Here is a 20,677-nt window from a genome sequence, read left to right on the forward strand (position 1 = left end):
TCTGATAATTCTGTTCTTTACTAGAGTTTCAACTCATTTGCCTGGTACTGAAGTTAGGCTTACTGGCTTGTAATTTCCAGAATCCTCTATAGAGCCTTTTTAAAAAGGTGGTATCATATTAGCTATTCTCCAGTCATCAGGTACAGAAGCTGATTTAAATTATAGGTTACGTTCCACAGTTAGTACTACTGCAATTTCATATCTGAGTTCCTTCACAATTGTTTGGTGAATACCATCTGGTGCTGGTGACTTAGTACTATCAAATTTATCAGTTTGTTTCAAAACCTCCTTTATTGACACCTCAATCTGGGACAGTTCCTCAGATTGGTCCCTAAGAAGAATGGCTCGGGTATGGTACTCTCTCTCATACTCTGCAGTGAAGACTGATGCAAAGAATTCATTTAGCTTCTCCTTATTCTCCATTTTATAAATACAGTAGAACCTCAGGCTTACGAACACCAGTTACAAACTGACCAGTCAACCACACAGATGCATCTGACGAAGTGGGTATTCACCCACGAAAGCTTATGCTCCAATAAGTCTTTTAGTCTGTAAGGTGCCACAGGACTCTTTGTCCCCTATTGTAGACAGTTACAGAACAACCTGTCTATAGAAGCTTCTTCATTAAGCCAGTCGGATTTCTGTATCCTATCTAACCTAAATATTCTCAGAATCCACATAACTGGATTTTTCCTCCCCATTTTACTGAGTTCTTGGGCTCAAATACAGGATCTCTCTTGCACACCTCTATTACACCCACCACACACTCCTCTACTTAGAAAAGAGATGAATAGTCACAAGTCTTCTCAATATATCTTCCTATGGGATTCTCTCCAGCAGAGCACACATTCTCGTTGATCCTGACACCCTGAACTAGTCATACACATTGCTGAGTTCTAAACTAACTATTTAGAAAACCTCTGGGCACCACTGTGGACAGTTCATTGAAAACTTCAGTGCAATGTGTAGTGACAACCAAAGAAAACAAAACAAAAAACAAGATTAGAGGCTATATTACACAAATTATATTCAAACATTAAAGGTTACAAAGAAAGGCATTCAGGAGTTAAGGTTCCACAGGCATTTCCTAACATATAATAGTAAATATGCATTACGATACAGTCTTTAATTATATGATCACATAGGTTTTCTACAGGCCACTGATTCATTCAGTTCACAAGATGGACAGAACTTATTTAATGAGCTGCTAACTCAGTCTTTTTTCCCCTCCTCATTGTTCAGTGCATGTACACAGACCTTGTTTACTACACCCTCTTCAAATCCTGCTCTGAAGACAAAACTGTAATTTCCTCATGGGCTTTTCTATGAAACTCATCACTATAATATTTGAATGCTTCACAAACAGTCACAATCTCCCTGTGAAGTGAAGCAGAAATATTACTCCCATTTCACAAACAGGGAAGTGAGGCATAGATAGAAGATCAAGAATATCCATTAACTTTGAGTGCCCAGTTTGAGACCAAGAATCCGATTTTTTCAGAGTACTCAGCATTGTATATGTTCCAGTCACGTCTTCCGCTGACTTCAGCTGAGTCCTCAGCACTTAAGCAAAATCAGACCCCAAAGTCTCAAGGGAAATGAGAAAAAACACAATTGCTGATGACCTCCAACAAGAAGTCTGGTAAATGACTTGCTCATCATCACACAGGAACATAAGACCTTAACCTTCCACAATCCCCAGGCTCATTCATTATAGACCTTCCAACTTCTAGACAAATGAGACAGGTTCTTACAGACAATAGTCTCCTTAACTACACAACCCTGATTCACCTCCAGAGCAGATCCATCCTGCATACTGAAGGAGTCAGGAGTCCCATGGAAAAATAGTATATGATCATGTAATTAAGGACTATCATAATGTATACGAACTGGCAATCTTAACTCTACCATTTCCTATTTTTGACTGCTCGACTTTGGAACCTCAGTAATGTTCTTTTAACACACAGACACACAGATAGACATACAGAGAGAATATATATGTAATTTACCAGACTTTAAAAAAGCTAACACATTCCATCATGTGGTACAGTAACTCCTCACTTAACGTTGTAGTTATGTCCCCTTCCCTCCCTTGCCTCCTGAACAATGCAAACCAGCTGATTGTCCTGAACAGGAGGCGTGGCAGGAGCCTACTTGCCAAGTCCTGGCTCCTCCCCCCTGCCTTCTGCCCACGACAATCAGCTGGCTTGCAGCCTTCAGAAGGGAGGGGGAAGGAGCGAAGATGCAGCATGTCAAGTGAAGGTGGAGGAGGTGTGGGGGGAGAAGAGATGGGTCAAAGATGGGGGCTTGGGGAAAGGGGTGGAGTGGATGGGCCGAAGGTTGAGCCCCCTCCCCCCAGCAAAGTCAGTGCCTGTGCTTGCAAGAAAAGCAAGAGGAGCAGCTGGATAATCCATCCTCTTCCATTCTGACTCCACCACCTCAACCAAGCTTCATACTCAGCAGTGACAACTGCAGTATTAAAAATTGTTTCTTTAAAATTGTTTAAAAACTTATACCTGTATTAAATTGCTTGTTTAATAACTTATATAATGCCTTTTGTCTGGTAAAAAAAATTTCCCTGGAACCTAACCCCCCCCTTATTTACATTAATTCGTATGAGGAAATTGGATTTGCTTAACATCGTTTCACTTAAAGTCACATTTTTCAGGAACATAACTACAATGTTAAGTGAGGAATTACTGTACTCTCAGTTCTGATACCCAAACACCACGCCATTCTGCAGCAGCTGAGTAGTCATTACAGGTAAGTCTGACTTTGCTTCTGAAGCTCTGGGCTGGAGCATATTCAGTCACTATTCAGAGATGGTGCACATGCACATAAAGGATCTGTGAGAAGACTAATGATATTCTCTCCCTCTGAGGGGATGATACATTTGCAGCCTCCACTAGCAATTGTGAGGGGATGGAGCATGGTCAGTGATGACAATCTTTGGAGATTTTAGCTGCTGAACTCTATATCAGTCTCTACTAAACAGGTAAAAATTGAGATTTTTCAAAGTCCTATCATTTAGCCAAATTAGGGCAGATTTTCACAGGAACAGCAAAGACAAAAGTCACCCGCCTGTCACATTTCAAGTCCCTGCTCCCAAGTATAGGGACACTAGAGTGTCTCAAAGAGAAAGTGTCCCCAATATTTTTTAAAATGACAAAGCAATGTATTCTTCTCTAGCTTCATTCTCAGAAACAGCTGAATCATTTTGGATGGAGTTTTCACACAATAACTTCAGCCTGAGTCAGACATCCAGCATGGAAAATTTCAGACCAAACGGTCAAAGTTCAGCGAAGTTATAAGGCTCTGAAAATAGGCTCTTACAACGGCAAGTGTAAAGACAACTTTAATAGGTGGACTACTGACTCCACCTATACCAAGGAATAGGATAGAAAACACTGATTTACGTAATGGTATTATAATTCCAATTATATGCCCTAACTGTGCTCATATATTTTAAAGGCCAAAAAGACTCATAGGCTTTTAATGCCAGAAGGCACAACTATTAACATTTAAGTCTGACTTTCTTATCTCAAAACACAGAATTTCACCAAGTGATTCTTAGATTGAACCCATAGCTTCTGGTTGAGCTACAACATATCTGTCAGAAAGATGTTGAATTTTGATTTAATTTGGGGCCAGTCATATTCTCAAAAAAAGATATAGCAGAAACAGTTTCTGAGATGGGTGACAAAAAAGTTAGATTGGAGACCTAGATTTCAATTTTTGTTACCTAACACGAGACAGCTTAAAATGGCCTAGTTTTTACAGTGCAGGGATCACTCCTCAGATCAATCTCCCTCCTCCTCAAGAGAAGTTGTGCACAACCTTCCAATTGCAGGATATTCTATGTGAATCCTGAGGACAACACTGTATTAACTGCACTATCAGATTATTTCATGGGAGACTCAAGGCAACAGGGCAACAAACCTTTGAGTGGGCCTTAGAGGCTGACGCTCAACCTCAATTTCCGACTAAAACAATGTATGCCTGATTAGAAAGCCAGAAAGATTTAGAAGGAAAATATAGTAAAATCTGGGAAAAAAACAAAACACTGGTCCAGAAAGAGGCATTCTTCCTCTTACCTTTATTCCCACATGAATATGAAGAAATTATCGTCATTCTTTGGATCAAAAAGTCTTTAGTCCTGCAACCAGGACACCTGTGAACTCATTTCATGAATATAAACTGTCAGTGTGATACACTATACCCCATATTTACTATTTTTACAAGACTACAATAAATTTTGTACAAAGTATGCCTTGTGAGCTACCATATGAAAACTCAATCTACTGAACATTATTGTCCTAGTAAAATGTGTATATCAACATTGCATATAAAGTAACAAGATTCTACATGCTCCAAGTTTAAGAAAACCAGGCACAAACTAGTTTTTCTAGAGACAAAGACACATGGGCGCCTCAGCCAGGTATCAGCATAATCAGACGAACTATTACAGACTATCACCTAGGTAAGTGATCATTCTTTGGCAAGAAGGATGTGAGCGAGAACTTTACATATTGACAGTGGAACAGCTGGGAGTTTGTCTGTAAACAGATTGGTTGTTGCCTGAACCCCAGCTGGAGATAATCCTCAAAGACAGGAGAAGAGCATAAGAAGGAGAAACAGTGACCTCCAAAATTACCTAAGCTCCTCCCGGTCCTGTCTCTACTGATGGCAGCTACAATGCTTGAAAGACAAAGGAAGCAACATTGAATTGAGGGAGGGAGCCTGGCTGGGAGCCTTTTCAGTAACTACAGACTGCTGTAAGCATATTGTGAGATAAAAATCTTTGCTTTGAATCCATTTAGCTTGCTAAATTAAGTATTACCTTGCATATCATTTATTTGCTTCTTAACCAATTCTGCCTTCATGCCTCATTACATGTAATCACTTACAAACTATCTTTCTGTAGTTAAAAAACTTGTTTTATCTAAATCTGTTTGTTTGGGTTGAAGTGTTGGGGAACCTTCACTTGAAATAACAAAGTTTGTACATATCCTATAATAGGGAGTTTGTACATATCTAGATAATACCTAGTCCTGCCATTAGTGCAAGGGACTGGACTAGATGACCTCAAGAACCCTTCCAGTCCTACGATTTTCCATTGATGGAATGACAGACTTTATATGAGTTCATATTGTCCAGCAGAGAGCTGGGCAGTACAAGATGCACATTTCTACAAGTTTTGGTACTGGGAAGTTGTTGGTGTTGGTAAATCATGAGTGGCTGGCCAGACCATTCATTTAATTCAGTTGGGAGTGATTTTGCATGCTAGGAGTGGTAGTTCTCAGAGCAAAGCAAAGCAGTGTAAAAGGTACCCCAGGATTGGTAAATTGAGGGGACACAGATGTTCAACAGCTCAGACCGTACCCTGTGTAATGTCATACTCAGTCTGCTACATCACTATTTTACAAGAAAGTGACTCCACTATTTGCCCTCTCTTTTTTCATGTCTTTGATGCACTTACAAATTTATCTCTGAAAGGCACAACTCTGAAATCTGCAGACAAAGAAAGACTAGAGAAGTGAAAGCCAAGAGCAAAGAGCAGGAGACAATGAACAAAAAGACACCACTATTTTTTAAATATTAATTTTCACTGCAATTAAAAAAAAAAAAAAAGACCAACTCATCACTCAAGATTCAGATAATGTAGTGAGAAGTTGTTTGTTTGTTTTTTGGGTGGGGGGTGGGTAGGAGAGGAAGAAAAGAGAAGGTAGGACTGGTGTTCAGTGTTCCCTATAATTTTTACATGCATGTGCACCACTATGGAGGTGATGTGTGGCAGGGGTGGGGTCGAGGGGTATGGAGTGTGGGAGGGGGCTCAGGGCTCTGGCTAGGGGTGTGGGTTCTGGGGTGGGGCCAGGGATGAGGGGTCTGGAGTGCAGAAGGAAGCTCAGGGCTGGGTTCCCCCCAGCCTTCCCTCTCTCTCCACAGCATCTTGGGGACAGGCCATGGGAAAGGCACCTCTTCCTGGCCACCTCTCTCCCCTGCGCTGTGGGAGGGCCACCTATTCCCACTGTCTCTCCTCACCTGCGCCACCCTTAATAGCTTGCTTAGCAGCTTAGAAGGAATTTAGCTGGTATTGATTCCTCTGCACCCTCCATTACAAAAAGAGTAAAGCCATCTAAACTGCCATAATAGGAAAGTTTCTGTAACAAAAAGATGACTTTGCAGCTGCTTAAACTATCATATTCCCAATCAACCATCTCTATCTAGCTGGTCTATGGGTATTTCAGGTAATGTACAGGAAGGTCACTCTTAAAACTGCAACTTTCAAATTCTCAGCAGAAATTTTCACTCTGTCAGGTGGAGTGTAACACTATAATCTGAACTATTTTCAAACATATCTTTCTTCAATAAAATACTCTCTGCCCTCCAAGGGCATTTCTACACTACAAAATAAACTTGGTCTCTGACTCGGGTTTGAGCCTAAGCCTCCCCATCAGTCCAGCTCAATCAGCAAGCACTCAGGACCCAGGTACTAGAACCTAGATAGAGGAGTGGATTAGAGTCAGAGTCCTGCTGCGGCTCAGGTCCGAGCCCTGTAACTTTGCAGTGTGGACATACTTCAAGTAATGGATAAGACTCAGAAGGTCTGCATAGTGCAGTGTAGACATGTTAGTACAGTTGAGACCTAGGCCCAGCAACTGTAAACTCAGGTTTACAATGTAGCGGGGCACACAAGTGCAGGCTTGGAAATACCATGTCAACAAGCATGGGTCCCACAGAGCCCAAGAGAAATACCCCCAAAATGCTAACTGAAAGCACTAGTGATCACTACCTTAAAAGTGCTGGTAGAGGATTTTGCTGCTGTCTCACAGAAGGATCCTGTGGAAGCTATAGACCTGCCAACACTACTAAAAGGACAGAGGGTAGATATTCTAGTTAATCTCATATTGAAAACAGATATAAAAGTTAATTCCAAAAGCCTTTAAATATTATATATGGAAGCAGAGGCTGCCTGAGATATAAAGTGGGTGAAGTATTATCTTTTATTGAACCAACTCCCGCTGGTGGAAGGTACAAGCTTTCAAGATACACAGAGACTCAGCAGTTCAAAATCTTATAACTTCCACCAACAGAAGTGATTCAATAAAAGGTATTACTTTACCCATCTTGCCTCTTTCATAGGTTGGGACCACAGTTACAACAGTTATGCTTCTCGCCAGTTATATTTGTTACGTCTACAATATAACTGAGTTAGAAGATTTAACAACAACATGTTCGTCTCTCGACTTTTATAGCAGTTAAAATTCGCAGCGCAGACAGAACCTGTGTCCCCATACCTGAGAAATCCAAGGGTTTAACCTGGTTAACTTATTTATTTTGATTTATACAATAACTAGGAACCTGGTGGAACCAGAAATTTGTAAAATCATTCTGCTTGGGATGCAATGGGTAAAATATATTCATTCTGCCTTACTCCCCCACCACCTTTTTTTTTCCCCCTTCAGACATTTTCTGCATTCATGCTTACTTCAACTTACTTTCAGTTTATCTGGTGAAGTGTATGGAGCTTCAGGGGCATAAATTCTGAAAATATCAGCAAGGCAACATGCTACCAGTAAGCGCACGTCTTTATCAGGGTGTTTGAGAAAAAAATCTGAAGCAAGATGTAATGCAAGATTTAGATACAGCTCCTTTTCTTCTTCTGAGTCCTGGTCCATATCCATGAATGTTTTCACAACCATCTACAAAAAAAATTAGATCAATATATAAGTGAAACTCTCTAGGTAAACAGGTCTTCGTTCAAAATAAGACAAGAGCTCATGTAATTCTACCCTTTCTCCATCCTCCCAACACTCAGCTTTTGCACAGTTGCTGAAAGTCAAAGTAACATTTAATATACCTCTAAAGCAGCAGTTCTCAAACTGTGGGTCTGGATCCCGAAGTGAGTCCGGATCCTATTTTAATGGGGTTGCCAGAGCTGGCGTTATATTTGCTGGAGCCTGAGGCCGAAGCTAAAGCCCAAGCCCCACTGCCTGGGGCTGAAGCTGAAGCATGAAGGCTTCAGCCTTGCTCCCCAGCCGGGGCGGGGGGGCTTGGGCTTTGGCCTTGGCCTTCCCGACCAGGGCAGTGGGGCTTAGGAGGGCTCAGTCTTCAGTCTCCCCTCAGGGGGTTGGCTAGTAATTTTTGTTGTCAGAAGGGGAGCGCAGTGCAATTAAGTTTGAGAACCACTGCTCTAAAAAGACAAGTCACTGATTCGACTGAGATAAGAGACGTGTATACCTTTGCATTAGCCATGCACAGGTAAACCAAGAAAGCAAAAGCAGTCAAACTTTTATTAGGAAGCTTAAATGTCTACTTAAAACACTGTGTCCCTCTAAATGCTGAGAAACCCCAATCTGACTCTTCCCTCCATCCCCTTTATTTTCTTTTTGGTATTTTAAGTTTCTGTCCCCTAAAACAAAGGCTGAAACAAGCTTCTCACCAGGACAACCCACCAACCAAAGCAGAGTGCAATGGGTTTCAATGCAATCATATATTAACCCAGGACTTTGTGCAAATTAATACTATTTTTATTATAGTAGCACTAAGCAATCCCAATCAAAAATCAGGGCCAACTGGGCCAAGCCCTGTATAACCATAGAGTAAAAATGATCCATGCCCAGTCTAAATGACAGACCGACAAAGAAAAACTAATAGGCCAGTAAAATATGTTGAAGATGACATTCAGTCACTAGCGCAATTTAAATAAAATGCTTGTTTGAAGGGGATAAAAAGATGTATTATGTTTGGCCCTTTGATTATTTAGCATGAAATTCCAATACCCACTTTCCATATGACACAATTTTATGGGCTATTTTTAAACTGGAGAATCTAAGTCATTATATAAGAATTTCTTATTTGAATCCCAGAGATGTAACTATTTTAATTAGTGCAACTGCCACTGGATGTAGCAAAATGGCAATTAAAGCTCAATCCTTCACCTATTGAAGTTAGTGGCAAAATTCCCATTCATTTTAGTGCTACAAGATTAAGGCTTTAAGAGAGAGAAGATTACTTGTTAAGTGGCTCACTTTGCACTTCCTGATAAAATACTTCAAAACAACTATGATATTTTATCACAATATTTTTAGACATGGCAAAATCAGAAGTCTCTTTTGGCTGACCAGATACCAAACAAACCTCATTTATGGCAATTCTCCTGCATGTTTGAAGGACCTTCAGAGATGCTAAACTTCAAGTCACATTAGAAACAGAAGAAGATTAGAATCACACAGCAGTCGAGCACTCCTGCTCCTCCGCTCTTAACCATGCAGCAGCCAAGAAGTCAGGTGCAGCGCCTCCAGGTTCAGATGCAGAAGACTGCCATAGTTTTGGGACAGCAGATCCGGCTTGAGTGGTAACTGCACTGGAGCAGCCACCTGAGAAGTTCAGAAGCATACAGAACCAGTGCTGGCGCAACCAAGCCATTGCTACAAGGATCCCCTTCACCTTGTCCTGCTTGATCTTCATGAGAACCCTGCGAATCAATGGCACTGGGATGAGAAGGCGTACGACAGGGCCCCAGACCACAGGAGCATAAAAGGAGCCCCTGTCGATCCCCCAAATAGTGAAGAAAACAGAGCATGTCCTGTTCTGACTGGACGCAAACAGGTCCACCTGGGGAGTCCCCCACCTCTGGAGGATGAAGGTGACCACTTCTAGATGGAGAGACCATTAGTGGTGAGACAAGATGGTCCCTGCTGAGGTGATCTGCCAAAGCGTTCCTGGCCTAGGGAAGGTGCCTGGCTAAGAGACAGATGTCGTGTTGGAGATAGAAGTCCCAAAGTCTGAGGGCTTCGTGGCAAAGGGCAGACAATCTGGCTCTGCCCTGCTTGTTGATATAGAACATAGCCGCTGTAGTGTCTGTCAGGACCTGGACCTCCCTCCTTTTTATGTGAGGTAGGAAGGTTTGGCAGGCCAGGCAAACCATTCTGAGCTTCCTGACGACATGCAGGGAATGATTGTGACTCGATCAATGACCTTGCGTGCTGAGATCACCAAGGTGGGCCCCCAACCCTAGGTCCGAGGCATCGGAGATGACGGTCACTGATGGGGACGGAGCTGCAAAGGGAACTCCCTCCAACCTCAATGCAGGACTCTGCCACCAGCTGAGTGATGACAGTACATGGTTCAGAACCCTGACCTCTTGGTCCCATTTGTGTCTGTTGGGGACATAGACCGACACCAGACAGACCTGCAGGGGTCTATTTCGGAGCCGCGCATGCCAGACCATGTAAGTACAGGCCATCCATGTGGCCCAATAATTGCAGGCACGCGTGAGCAGTAAGAGGGTGGACGCGCATGCACAAGATGAGGTCTGCCATGAATTGGAACTGAGCCTCAGGGAGGAAGGCTCTGGCTTGAGCAGAGTCGATGACTCCTCCAACGAACTCTATGCACTGTACTAGAATTAAGGTCAACTTTCTCATTTATTAACAGCCCCTGGTCATGACAGGTGAAACAAACCAGATCGACATGCTGCCGCAGCTGATCCTGCGACTAGCCCTTTATTAGCCAGTTGCCAAGGTATGGGTAAATTTGAACACCGTGGCACCTCAGGTAAGCGTCCCCTTGTGCTATGCACTGTATGAACATTCTTGGGGATGAAGCGAGACCAAATGGCATTGCCGTGAACTGGAAACGGCACTAGCCCAGCATAAAACAAAGGAAGCGCCTGTGCTCTGCGAAAATGGAAGTGTGTGTCTTTCAAGTGGACGGTGGCGTACCAGTCTCTCGGATCCAAGGAGGGAATGATGGGAGGTAAGGGAGACCACGTGAAACTTCAACTACTTGAGAGACTTATTGAAGCAACGCAGGTCCAAAATGGGTCTGAGGCCCCCTTTTGCTTTCAGGATTAGCAAGTGGCAGGAGTAGAACCCCTTTCCTTTCACAACTCAAGAGACCTCCTCCACTGCTCCCAGGTGCAAGAGATTCTCTGCCTCTCAGATGAGGAATTGTTCATGAGAAGGGTCCTTAAAGAGGGATGGGGAAGAAGGGTGGGGCAGAGGGTCAGTCACAAACAGCCAGGTGTAACCTGAGGATATTACTTCGAGCACCCAATGATCCAAAGTTAGTCAAGACCAGGCCAATAGGCGGAGGTGGTCCAGGAAACGGGGAGAGGGTGGATCCTGGGAAGTGGCTGGGGCATTGTCCTCGAGAGCACCCTCAAAATGTCTGCTTCTGGTCTCTTTGGTTCCTGGAAAGGCCAGGCTGAGCAGACGAACAGGAAGATCACAGGTGTCACCGCTTAGGATAGAAACAAGGCATCTTTCTCCTGTAGGTGCTCAGCCAAAGAGTCCCCCAGGACACAGACTGTGGAGGCGGAGGGGCTTCCTGGCCTATTGAGGAGTATGGAGGCCCAAGCAGCAGAGACTGGCACAGGAGTCTTTAAGGCCATGGACTCAAGTCCATGAGCTCAGAGAAGAACCCCACCACCTCAAATGGGAGGTCCTGAATAGTGGACTTAATCTCCTGGGACAGTCCAGAGGACTGCAGCTAGGAGCTGCGCCTCATGGCCACTGCAGAGGAGACCACAGTGGCCACTGAGTCAGTAGTGTCCCAGGCCATCTGGAGGGCCCCCCTTGCCACAATTGTGCTTTCGTTGACTAGAGCAGCGAACTCTTGGGCTGCTCCTGAATTTGTTAAGGGAATCTCGCAGGTTAAAACTGTACCTGTTTAACAGGGCCTGGTGGTTAGACACCCGAAATTGCAGGCTGGCCACCAAATAAATCATCCTGCCAAATAAGTCCAGTCTCTTGGAGTCTGTTTTTCAGCGTGCCACTGACCTGGCCCTGCCTGCTCTTTTCATTAACAGCAGACACGACCAGTGATGCTGCTGGAGAGTGTGTATACAGCTATTCAAACCCTATTACAGGGACATAATACTTCTTTTCTGACATCTTAGATGTAGGTGGAATGGAAGAGAGGGTCTGTCACAGCAATTTGGCAATCTTAAGGAACCCTGAGTGGACAGATAGTGCGACTCAGGCTGGGGTGGAGGAGGATATAACATTAAAAGACGTCATTAGTCTCCCCTGCGGCCTTCTCAATTTTTAAGTTCAAGTTGCTAGCCACCCTTTCAAGGAGAGCCTGGTGTTCCTTGAAGTCATCGGGGGACTGCCTGTGTGGGAGGCACCTGTCACTGCTTTGTCTGGAGATGACAACAATGATTGCCTCGCTGGGGTGGGGGGGCAGGTTCCCCTTCCTTCTCTGAGGATGGCTCCTTAGCTGCTGGAGTCCAAGGCACTGGCCCCACGTCTGATTCGGTACCATGTTCCGACACTAGTGCCTGCAATGCCGAGGGCAGTTTGTCTGAGGCAGCCAAGGAGGACTGGTGGGAATATGGGACTGGTATTACAGGCACATCCCACAAGTTCCAGTATGGCCACTGAGCAGGCCACTGTCCCTGCTGCCACGCCAGAGTTGCAGATACCACCATGGGCTTCACAGGTCCTGATCCAACTCCAACCATTGCCATTCCAGCATCCAGGCTAGAGCCGTCGAGGCCTGAGTTTGCCAACTTACCCTGGTTGGCAACCAGCAAGGATTGGTGCCTGCCCAATGAGCAGTACCAGGAAGATGGAGACCAACATCTGGGAGACAGTCTCGGCAAAAGTGACCTAGGCCGTGAAAATCTTTGCAAGGAAGCTCACCAGTACTGGTAGCACGGGGACCGGTGTCTCAACTCCAGCGTCCCATGTCTTGTAGGGGAAGAGCGCAGTGTCAGGGACCTGGGTCTTCTGACTGAAGATGAGGTGCCGGGGTCCTAGAGCACAGAGATGGGGATCTCCGCCTGCGGTCCAGGGACCGAGGATGCTCCATTGCCCTATGGGGCGGTTCCATGATCGGCTTGCCCTTAGGTGTTGGGGCCTTAGCCAAGTCTGGACCCTGGTGCAGTATCTGCAGTGCGGTTGGCCTACTTTTTCTTTGGCTGATAGGCAACTTCGGGCAACGAGGGCCCTAAGAGAAGCTGGGCTCCCCTGCCACTTTCAGGAGCCACAGAGAGGAGGCTGCAGTTCCTGGAGCGAGAGGAGTTGCAGGGCATGACGACAGGTAGAGACACCACCAGATGAGGGCAGAGCCTGGCAAAAGCTAATTCTCAGAGCCACTGGGAGGCAGCGCCACATGCCATGAGTGGACCCCATGACACTGCCCTTAAAGCTTCAAGATGGATAATATATGGAGATATACCTATATCACAGAGCTGTAAGGGACCCTGAAAGGTCATTGAGTCCAGCAGCCTACCTTCTCTAGCAAGACCAAAGGACAGATTTTGCCCAAGATCCCTAAGTGGCCCCTCACTTCAATTCTAAATCCAGGATTGAATTCACAACCCTGGGTTTAGCAGGCCAACGCTCAAACCACTGAGCTATCCCTCCCCCATGGATGAAGGGACACTGTTTGGATCTGAAGGGGAGATAACCCTAATTTTTTCCTAATGTTATACTGCACTAAGATTCTTGGATACAGGAGATTCCAAACAACTTTGATTGTATGAAGTCATCTTGAATTCTGAAGGATACATTAGATGTATGCAGTACACCCATGCTATAATGCCTTTCACAATAATGAACCTTGGGCTGTAACAAGTCCCTCCCCCCAAAAAAACAAAACAAAAAAAAAAAACCAACCCTCTGCAGATCTTAGTCATACAAACCCCTGGCTATAACAAATAAATAGCTTGGATCCAAAGGGGTGTGTTATAGCGAGGGTAAACTGTACTTTTAAAGAATAAAGGAAAACTCTTCCCAGCTCATGAAAGAATCTGAAGGAACCTATGTATGGATGTGCATATCAAGAACAATGTTAGATCAGGAACTGATCTAAATGTTCCATATTTGGAACCTGAAAAGGGACTACCCATTACTCAGATTCCTGATCTTGAAAATCTGATACTTGTCAGCAGTCTATAAAAATTCAACTGCAATATAGAAGCATGTACCTGTCTGCCGTAAGATTTACTGTGTAGCAAAGTCTCTTCAGAACCTTTTCTAACAGCAGATCTTCATCAAAAGGCATTCTAATGAAATGAGTTTTCAATACCATATTTTCGTTCTATAGATTGGACTAACTTGTTTTTTGGATGTCACTTGCCATCATACCTTCAAGACACTGACAAAGAACCCAAGGTACGGTCAGTTAACCATTCTGCTGCTTTAGTCAATGCAAACGTTTTATTTAAAACAAATGGACAGGAATTCACCCTTAGCTCTTGCCACTACAAAAATGACTCTGGAAATCAATCCAGCATATATTGGTGCCTGCATCCCAGTTTCTACTACTGTATCTCCAATGCCTGGTTTAAGGGCAACATCTTTAACGCTTGGAGTAACCTCGAACTGGAATGACATATTCCTTTCCATGTTAGAACAAATATTTCAGTAGCATTTCTAATTCTAAAACTCAAGAGCACTATTAGAACTTAGAGTTGTAGCCACCCAAGAAAATGTTGCCCATATGGTTTGTGATACAAGTTTAAACACCTTAGAAACATCTGGTTGAGAATTTCAGAGCAATCTAGAGTTTTCGGTAACAAATTTTAATGGAAACCATTTCTAAATCCCCTGTTCTTCAAAAATTTCAACTATCTTTATCTAGGAACTCCTGATGCTGATCCACCAACTTTGCTGTATCATTATGGGCAGGAGAAACTTGGTGGAGCTTTGCACTTAGAAAAGAATTACATCTCCATCTGTTTTCCCTAGTTCCATAACATCTACTCATTCTTGTTCAGAAAGGTTTTCATACTCAAACATGTGAAATGGTCCAATTTAAACATCATGTTATTCAAGACTTTAACCTCAACTAATAATTCTCACACTGCAGCCTGGTACAAACAGAAGTACTTATAGGAAGTAAGTATCGCTTAGGGTACGTCTACACTACGGGATTATTCCGATTTAACATAAACCGTTTTTATAAAACAGATTGTATAAAGTCGAGTGCACGCGGCCACACTAACCACATTAACTCGGCAGTGTGAGCCCATTGTCCAAGGCTAGCGTCGATTCCTGGAGCGCTGCACTGTGGGTAGCTATCCTGTAGCTATCCCATAGTTCCCGCAGTCTCCCCTGCCCCCTGGAATTCTGGGTTGACAGCCCACTGCCTGATGGGGCAAAAAACATTGTCGTGGGTGGTTCTGGGTACAGCCTCACCCCTCCCTCCGTGAAAGCAGCAGGCAACCATTTCGAACCTTTTTTCCTGGGTGACCTGTGCAAACGCCATAGCACAGCAAGCATGGACCCTGCTCAGATTAATACCGCAATCGTGGACATTGTAAACATCTCGCGCATTCTCGTGCAGTCTATGCTGAACCGGGACCTGCAAAGCCAGGCGAGGAGGCGGCGGCTACGGCAGAGCGGCAACGAGAGTGATGAGGACATGGACACAGAATTCTCTCAAATCGTGGGCCCCTGCACTTTGGAGATCCTGCTGGTAATGGGGCAGGTTCTAGCCATTGAATGCCGATTTTGGGCCAGGGAAACAAGCACAGACTGCTGGGACCGCATAGTTTTGCAGGTGTGGGACGATTCGCAGTGGCTGCGAAACTTTCGCATGCGTAAGGGCACTTTCATGGAACTTTGTGACTTGCTTTCCTCTGCCCTGAAACGCCAGAATACCAAGATGAGAGCAGCCCTCACAGTGGAGAAGTAAGTGACAATAGCCCTCTGGCAGCTTGCAATGCCAGACAGCTACCAGTCAGTCAGGAATCAATTTGGAGTGGGAAAATCTACTGTGGGGGCTGCCGTGATGCAAGCAGCCAAAGCAATCATTAAGCTGCTGCTACGAAAGGTTGTGACTCTGGGAAACATACAGGTTATAACGGATGGCTTTGCTGCAATGGGATTCTCTAACTGTTGGGGGGGGGGGGGTGTGACAGATGCAACTCATATCCCTACCTTGGCACCGGAGCACCAGGGCAGCCAGGACGTAAACCGCAAGGGGTACTTTTCAGTGGTGCTGCAAGCACTGGTGGATCACAAGGGACGTTTCACCAACATCCACGTGGGATGGCCGGAAAGGGTTCATGACGCTCACGTCTTCAGAAGCACTGCTGTTTAAACTGCTGCAGCAAGGGAATTACTTCCCAGACCAGAAAACAACAGTTGGGGATGCCTATAGTTATCCTGGGTGACCCAGCCTATCCCTTGATGCCATGACTCATGAAGCCAGACACAAGCAGCCTGGACAGTGGTCAGGACAGGAGCTGTTCAACTACAGGCTGAGCAAGTGCAGAATGGTGGTAGAATGTGCATTTGGCCGTTCAAAGGCACGCTGGCACACATTACTCACTCGCTCAGACCTCAGCCAAACCAATGTCCCCATTGTTATTGCTGCTTGCTGTGTGCTCCACAATCTCTGTGAGTGTAAGGGGAAGACCTTTATGGAGGGTGGGAGGCTGAGGCAAATCACCTGGCCGCTGATTATGCGCAGCCAGACACCAGGGCGATTACAAGAGCACACCAGGAAGCGGTGTGCATCAGAGCAGCTTTGAAAATGAGTTTCATCACAGGCCAGGGTACAGTGTGACTGCTGTGTTTGTTTCCCCTTCATGAACCCCCTGCCCCCTTGATTGACTCATTCCCTGTAAGCAACCCACCCTCCTGCTTCAAGGGAGTGTTCTCCTACTTCAACCTCCCTGTCCACACTATAGCAGACCTTAAGGTGGCCATCCTGCAGCAAAAAATCTTCAGGATCAGACTTCAAAGAGAAACTGCTGAGCTTCAGTTCATCTGCAAATTTGACACCATCAGCTCAGGATTAAACAAAGACTGTGAATGGCTTGCCAATTACAAAACCAGTTTCTCCTCCCTTGGTTTTCACACCTCAACTGCTAGAACAGGGCCTCATCCTCCCTGATTGAACTACCTCATTATCTCTAGCTTGCCTGCATATATATACCTGCCCCTGGAAATTTCCACTACATGCATCTGACGAAGTGGGTATTCACCCACGAAAGCTCATGCTCCAAAACGTCTGTTAGTCTATAAGGTGCCACAGGATTCTTTGCTGCTTTTAAGGAAATAAAGTCATTATTGTTTAAAAATCATGTATTCTTTATTAAAAAGTCATTATAAAAAGAGGGAGAGAACTGACAAGGTATCCCGGGTGTGGTTTCGGAGGAGGATAGGAGGGGAGGAAAAGGCCACTAAAAACATTTCAAGGTAATGACAGCCTTTTGGTTGGACTGTCCACAGGGGTGGGGTGGGGGGGTGGAGTGGGCGGGTGCACGAAGCCTTCCCCCACACATTCTTACACATCTGGGTGAGGAAGATATGGAACATGGTGAGTGGTGGAGGTGGTTACACAGGGGCTGCAGCGGCACTCTGTGACCCCGCTGCTCTTCCTGAAGCTCCACCAGACGTCAGAGGATATCAGTTTGATCACGCAGCAGCCCCAACGTTGCATCCTGCCACCTCTGATCTTCCTGCCGCCACCTCTCATCTCGAGCATCCCTCCTATCCTCACGTTCACTGGCATCTTTCCTGTACTTTGCTACCACGTCCTTCCGCTCATTCGGATGAGCTCTTTCATTGCGGGTTACTTCCATAATTTCCGAGAACATTTCATCTCGCGTCTTCTTTTTCCTTATCTGAGAGAGCCTTCGGGATGGAGTAGGGAGGCTTGAAAAATTTGCAGCTGCATGAGAGAGGGAAAAAAGGGAGAGAAGTATTTAAAAAGATACATTTTACAGAACAACGGTTATACTCTTTCACAGTGAACAACACTATTCACCTTACATAGCACATGTGATTTCACTACAAGGTCGCATTTTGCATCTTAATATTGAGTGCCTGAGGCTCTGGTGTTACAGATCTCACAGACGCAGGACTGGGCCTCAGAATTCAGCTTGCACGCGGCCATGGTAAGCTATTGTCTTTTGGCTTCTGCAGCCTTCATATATACAGTGCCCTCCTTTCCCAAATACCAAACAAATCCCATTCAGTGATGCTTCTTTCCTGTTGACATGCAACAGCAGAAGCCAACCCTCCGCATCCAATTCTCTAGGATGATTGCTTTACCCCTCCCCCCACCGCATAGCTGGTATCATGGAAGATCACTGCTAATCACCCCCCTTCCTCCCCCTACCGCGTGGCTGGTAGCTGGGAAGATCCCTGATAGCCAAATGCGAAAAAGCTCAGCACTATTCCCCTCCTCCTCTCCCCCCACTTGGCTACGTGCAAGGAAGGATTTCTTTTAAGCAACAAGCAAACAGCCCAGTAGGAAAATGGCCATCTCTGTCTCCTTAATTAAATTCCTGAATTTCAACCAGGTTACCATGAACGATATCACTCTGCTGAGGATAACAGAGTGAGATAAATAACGGATGTTTCTTGAATGCCAGCAATCACTGGGACCATACGCAGCTATGCTTTGTCATGCAATGATATCCAATTACTTGCTACATGCATGGCGTGGTAAAGTGTCCTACCATGGTGGACGGAATAAGGCTGCCTTGCCCAGAAACATTCTGTAAAGGCTTTTGGAGTACCTCCAGGAGCGCTTCATGGAGATATCCCTAGAGAATTTCTGCTCCATCCCCAGACATGTTAAATTTTTCCAGTAACTTTACTGGCCGCAAATGCATCCCAAGCCCTCAGGGCAAATCAATCATTAAAAACGCTTGCTTTTAAACCATGTTTTATATTTACAAAGGTACACTCACCAGAGGTAGCTTCCATGGCTTCACTGTCTGGGCTAGTGGCTTGAGAGGGCTGGGAGGGTAATTCCCTCTGAGTCAGAAAAATCTCCTGGCTGTTGGGGCTAACGGAGTGCTGTGTGCTCTCTGCAAGGTCGTCCTCGTCTTCCTCATCTTCCCCCTCCACAGAATCCTCAGCCATGGTTGAGATTACAACTCCCACCTTGGAATCCACGGACAGGGGTGGGGTAGTGGTGGCGCAGCCCCCTAAAACTGCATGCAGCTCAGCGTAGAAGCAGCATGTTTTCGGCCATGACCCAGACCTTCCGTTTGCTTCTTTGGTTTTTTGGTAGGCTTGTCTGAGCTCCTTAACTTTCACTCTGCACTGCACTGAGTCCCTGCTGTGGCCTTTTTCCATCATAGCCTTGGAAATTTTTTCAAATATTTTTTCATTTTGTCTTTCGGAACGGAGTTCTGTTAGCACTGAATCCTCTCCCCATACAGCAATCAGATCCAGTACCTCCCGTGCGGTCCACGCTGGAGCTCTTTTTCTGTTCTCAGGAGACTGCATTGCTACCTGTGCTGATGAGCTCTGCGTGGTCATCTGTGCTGATCAGAGCTCCACACTGGGCAAACAGGAAATGAAATTCAAAAGTTCACGGGGCTTTTCCTGTAAACCTGGCCAGTGCATCCGAGTTCAGATTGCTGTCCAGAGCTGTCACAGTGGTGCACTGCGGGATACCGCCTGGAGGCCAATACCGTCAATTTGCGGCCACACTAACCCTAATCTGATATGGTAATATCGATTTTAGCGCTACTCCTCTCGTCGGGGAGGAGTACAGAAACCGATTTAAAGAGCCCTTTATATCGATATAAAGGGCCTCGTAGTGTGGACGGTTGCGGCGTTAAATCAGTCTAATGCTGCTAAAAATCAGTTTAAATGCGTAGTGTAGACCAGGCCTCCCTTGCAATCTGCTGTCCTCGGCCACATTAAGATAGTTGCTATATTCTAGTGCACTAACAACTGGGATTAACCCTACAACATTTTCATTTGATATCAGACAGCCTCCTACTGCAAGGGCACCAATCAAGCTAATCAGAAGGGACATTTTATTTCTCTCTCTTTCTAGATTTTATGTGAAAATGAACCACAACACGACCGTTCTTCCACTAAAGAGAAATTCAAAATAAAATTTAATAAACAGGAGAAAAGATAAGGTATCTAATAAAAATTTTAATTCATTTCCATGTGATGATCAAAAAATTTAACACACTAGTTCTGGACTGGTTCTGCTCTATGTGACACCTCAGCACCACTACAGTGGAAATAACAACCACAGATTCCTAATAGAGCACAGAGAACATACAGGAGAAAGCAAATTATTTTTAAAAAGCAACCACATCTTCTTCTAGACTAAAGCACCTGGCACCACCATCCTCCTGAGATATGTGAAAGGGATACTGGAAGTGACAGAAAAAGTTTTAATCCATACTTATCCCATAAAGATCTCACACACTCACCCAGGGCAATTCTATTTAAGGAGATCCTTCCATATACATAGCCTTGTTTTTAAAGAAGAAATAATTATTTTAAATAGTATGTCACAGAAATCGTAATACGTCATTTCCACTATTCACTGCCACTTTGTGCTTCCAATTTTATTCAAATATTTTTGGATGGACTAGTCTGAGGCAGTGGAAATACACAAAAACAGAAAGCAGCCAATAGTTATTCTGAGAGTTAACACGAGTAAAAAACCACAAATTTAATACATATAATATATATTACATAAAGTCTCATTTCATATTGAAAGTAATTTCAAGATACCCCAAATGAACCTCCAAACTTAGCAGGCTGTTTACTAACCTTTAACCGCCTCACCATCTCTTCTTTAGATATTTTATCAGAGATTTCTTTGACTCCTGGAGGATATGTAATTTTTCCATCATTGGCTCGTGTCTTTGAATGAGCCATGATTTCACTGTTTTAAAACCTGTAAAGAGAAAATCAAAATTAGTTAGTACTTTCACAAATAG

General features: G+C 44.7%; 2 protein-coding genes across 4 annotated transcripts in view; one reads left to right on the forward strand and one right to left on the reverse strand.

Moving 5' to 3' along the window:
- Nucleotides 1–20,677, forward strand: part of N4BP2L2 (NEDD4 binding protein 2 like 2) — a 479,674-nt gene that overhangs the window by 278,997 nt on the left and 180,000 nt on the right. The gene's annotated exons all lie outside the window — the stretch shown is intronic.
- PDS5B (PDS5 cohesin associated factor B) overlaps nucleotides 1–20,677 on the reverse strand; it is a 265,724-nt gene that overhangs the window by 200,999 nt on the left and 44,048 nt on the right. For 2 of the 3 annotated variants that reach the window (XM_050937113.1, XM_050937114.1), the window contains 2 exons: nucleotides 20,508–20,634; nucleotides 7,500–7,703 (listed from right to left, as the gene is read on the reverse strand). In XM_050937113.1, coding sequence (XP_050793070.1) covers nucleotides 7,500–7,703; nucleotides 20,508–20,615 — 312 coding nt within the window. In that variant the 5' untranslated portion in view covers nucleotides 20,616–20,634. Of the gene's footprint in view, nucleotides 1–6,793; nucleotides 6,863–7,499; nucleotides 7,704–20,507; nucleotides 20,635–20,677 lie in introns of those variants that run through there. The other variant, XM_050937115.1, reaches the window with a different exon arrangement.

Source organism: Gopherus flavomarginatus, chromosome 1 (assembly GCF_025201925.1).
Source record: "Gopherus flavomarginatus isolate rGopFla2 chromosome 1, rGopFla2.mat.asm, whole genome shotgun sequence".
Taxonomy (NCBI): Eukaryota; Metazoa; Chordata; order Testudines; family Testudinidae; genus Gopherus; species Gopherus flavomarginatus.